Here is a 3,996-nt window from a genome sequence, read left to right as displayed (position 1 = left end):
GCGACCCAAATCCTGCCCCGAGTCCCCTCTCCCGCAGCAATTCCCACCAGCCACCACACCAATCGCCTCCACCGGAAGGCTATGAGCTGCAAACCTCAGCCGCCGCTGCTGGTGCCGCTGGTGCTGCCGCCTCTGCCGCTGCCGCTCCGATCAGAGAAAAACCACGCTCCTCCCGTGTGCAGGGGCACGCAGGTCCTCCGCACCCTGGTCCCTCCGAACCGTGGAGCACTCCCGCTGCCGTGATGTTCGGACCTCGGTGTTCCTGGCTCAGAAATCTGTGCAATTCCCTGAATTGTTCACTGGAGCCTCCAAACGCGGTCCACATTGCTCGCCGCCATCTTGGATCCCCTTAATGTTTATTTTTAAACATATTGGCTCTTTCATTATTTGAATGTATAGCCTATTTAGTAAGTATGAAATTGATATTTTCAGAAAAAAAGTAAGCCAAGGAAAGATCTTACTGAACTTGCAAATTTGGCATGCATTTCATACTTTTCATTTCTCTTTTTCAGATTATTTCTGACATATGATTCTTCTCACGGGCTTATACAATGCAGCAGAACAGGAGTGTCACTGAATTCATACTGTTAGGGTTGACACAGGATCCCCTGAAGCAGAAAATTGTGTTTATAATCTTCTTAATTTTCTATATGGGGACTGTGGTGGGGAATACACTCATTATCGTGACAATCAAGTTCAGCCAGACACTTGGGAGTCCCATGTATTTCTTCCTGTTTTATTTGTCCTTTGCTGATTCTTGCTTTTCAACTTCCACAGCCCCCAGACTCATTGTAGATGCCATTTCTACAAAGAACACCATTTCTTACAATGAATGCATGACACAAGTCTTTGCTCTGCATTTATTTGGCTGTATGGAGATATTTGTCCTCATTCTCATGGCTGTGGACCGCTATGTGGCCATCTGTAAACCCTTGCGCTACCCAGTCATCATGAGCCGGCAGGTCTGTGTCATCTTAATTATTCTTGCCTGGATAGGCTCTTTTATACATTCCACTGCTCAGATTGTTTTGGCCTTGAGACTTCCATTCTGTGGACCCAATTTGATTGACCATTACTGCTGTGACTTGCAGCCCTTGCTGAAACTTGCCTGCATGGACACATATATGATAAATCTGCTGTTAGTGTCTAACAGTGGTGCAATTTGCTCAAGTAGTTTTATAATTTTGATTATCTCATATTTTGTCATTTTACACTCTCTTAGAAACCATAGCGCAGAAGGGAGGAAAAAAGCACTCTCGACCTGCACTTCTCATATAATAGTGGTTATCTTATTCTTCGGGCCCTGCATATTCATATATGCACGACCACCAACTACTTTTCCTATGGACAAAATGGTAGCAGTATTTTATACCATTGGAACACCCTTTCTTAACCCACTAATCTATACATTAAGGAATGCAGAAGTAAAAGCTGCTATGAAAAAGCTATGGCATGTTAAAATTATGACTGAATAAGTCCAGAAATCAAATATTACCATGCCTGAATGTTGTAGCTATATGTTATAACATAAACTTTCTCAGTTTTTAATACTCCTGGTTAAATAAAGAAAAAGAAAAATTAAAGAAAAAAGAAAATTATATTCCTCTATTATCTTCTGAATATACATTGAGAAATGTTGATTGAAATAGCTAAGTAGGGAATAAACAAATATTTTTAAATAAATTAAATACAATCAGACAGATATTTCACTATTGTCACTAGACAGAAAAAGGGCATTTTGAAAAGATTAATACATGGTATCTGAAAAATACAATAGATATACTTGAAGGCATTGATTTGTAGCTACCAGTAAAAATAAACAAGTATTAAAATTCAAATTGTAATTTTCACCCATACTTTATTAGCTTCATAGGAAAAGTATTTATTTTATAGAATATGACTCATTGGGACTATTCAATAAAGTATGTATTTAACAATTACTATCCTAAAAAAGATTTCTGATGAATGGCTATAATAAATCTCTAGGTATAATATTTTCTGTCATTACTAGACATAGCATAGGTTAATTCATAAAATTGTGCATCAGTAGTCTTTCTACTAAATTCTTCTTTCTAAGCAGGCAGTCCCCAACTTTTAAAAGTGCCCACCTTTACACACAAAAAATCTAGTACATTAGAATTTCTTCCTGTTTTATTCGTTGGTTGGTTGGTTGATTGGTTGGTTGGTTGGTTGGTTTTCTGGTAGCATCCTTGTAGCTTCTCTGAAAACTTATGCTTGGGGTCTTTTTCCCCCTGGATATTTAAATTTGGCAAAGCTTCCTTTAAATTTTATCACAACCATATGCAAACACATACATTTGATAAATAGACAGGTATTTATTACAACTGTTCAAACTCCTGTAGAACAATTTTTCTTCCTTTAATGTCCATTTCCATTGAAGTTTTCAGCTTTCTCGTCATCACTTACTTAGCGTATTTACTGAGACAGTGTATGAAGGTGATACTCTCCACTCTGCCTGTAGTTTCTGTTTGAAGGATTCTTTAAAATGATTCTATATGTAAGATACTAAAAATCTCTACATCCAAACCTTATAGAAAATTAGTTTGTGCATCACAGTTAGGATATCACTGAAGCATAATATGAATTTTTAATATTTGTTTATTTTGTTTTATTTAATTGCATGTCAACTTGAATAATAGCAGATTTCATTTTATCTCACTCTTGCTCTTCATTAACAAACAGAAAAGCATTACTATTTTCAACCATGTCTCCCATAGAAGATGAAACTTGCAGCAAATTTAATAAAACAATGTAAAATATTTGTACACTCACATCTTTGTGTTATCAAGACTTCTTAAGTTCAGTGTTTGCACTAGTTTCCAAAAGTTGATGTGTCTATCATAAGGGGGTGGGGGGCTAATAATTGTAACAAACAGTGGAAATATAAGCCAATCTTTGTTTAATTTGTTACAAAACATCTGCACACATCCAGACATACACACATCCAAGTTCTGGGAAACATAATTGAAGGTGGGAACTGTAGAATGAAAAGGATCAAACAGAAAATCAGTAAAGAAATCAGCACTTGAAAGTAAAAGAAAAAGCTGTTTAGGTGGGAAACCACAAAGTCTTCTGAATTTCCAAATTACTAGTTGTTAATTTAAAACAGGAAAAATAAAGTAAAACTTTATATTTAAAATGCTTTGGTAGCATATCCACCTGAAGGACAATTTTAGAGTTTTTGTACAACTTCATAAGTGATTGAGAGAAAAAGCTATGAATTCTAAATATTTTTGTATTTTAGGGTTTTGTAGTCCACTATGCCAAAACATATTTTAAATTATCATATCTGTAACTCAACCAAAGTGAGTTACTTAGCTATATTAAATTTTGCAGATGAAAAAATATAAAACTAAGAAAATAATTACTTGTGATTGTTTTGTTATAAAGTCCCAGACCCTAAGAGGCTTTTCATTTTATTGTTTCTATATCTTGGACTGAAGGTAGAACCTCAGACAAGCCAGTGCAGACATGCCTCTATACAGCCCCAGAATCAGGTTTTGGTATAATTTGCTTTTTAATCAGAAGTCATTTCTTTTAAAATGTTTTTCAAACAATCAAAAAACAGAGAAAATTTGAAACATTGGTGGAATAATTGTTAACTGCATTTATTTATTTTAACATTATGGTGTGTGTGTGTGTGTGTGTGTGATGCTTTAGTCTACAGTCTAGGATAAGACTATGACTCAGTGGTAAATGCTTTGCTGTGATGAATGACCTTCTGGCTTTAGTCCTCTTTAATATGCACAAGATTATATTTCTGTTTCTAATCAGGCAATAGTGATCTCAGTTTCTCATCTCACAAGTGAATCAAAACTGATATTCCTTCCTGTTTTGTTCATTTGTCATGAGGATTAAAGAAGATGGAATACAATGAAGAATGTTAAAATGGAAACTTAATATGTGACATTTTTGTCAAAAATAGGATTTTCAAAGTAAAATAAAGTAAATTCATATTTTTCATTAACAACTCCA

At 35.3% G+C, this 3,996-nt stretch overlaps 1 protein-coding gene across 1 annotated transcript; it reads left to right on the top strand.

Annotated features, from left to right (window-relative positions):
• Positions 1 to 542: 542 nt before the first annotated feature.
• LOC127207319 (olfactory receptor 4C11) lies at positions 543 to 1,475 on the top strand. The gene has a single exon (XM_051166703.1). It carries the CDS (start codon positions 552 to 554, stop codon positions 1,473 to 1,475), a length of 924 nt encoding a protein of 307 aa, XP_051022660.1. The 5' UTR covers positions 543 to 551.
• The last annotated feature ends 2,521 nt before the right edge of the window (positions 1,476 to 3,996 follow it).

The sequence above is a fragment of the Acomys russatus genome, chromosome 24 (assembly GCF_903995435.1).
Source record: "Acomys russatus chromosome 24, mAcoRus1.1, whole genome shotgun sequence".
Classification (NCBI taxonomy): domain Eukaryota; kingdom Metazoa; phylum Chordata; class Mammalia; order Rodentia; family Muridae; genus Acomys; species Acomys russatus.
This window is presented reverse-complemented; position numbering and strand designations above follow the sequence as displayed.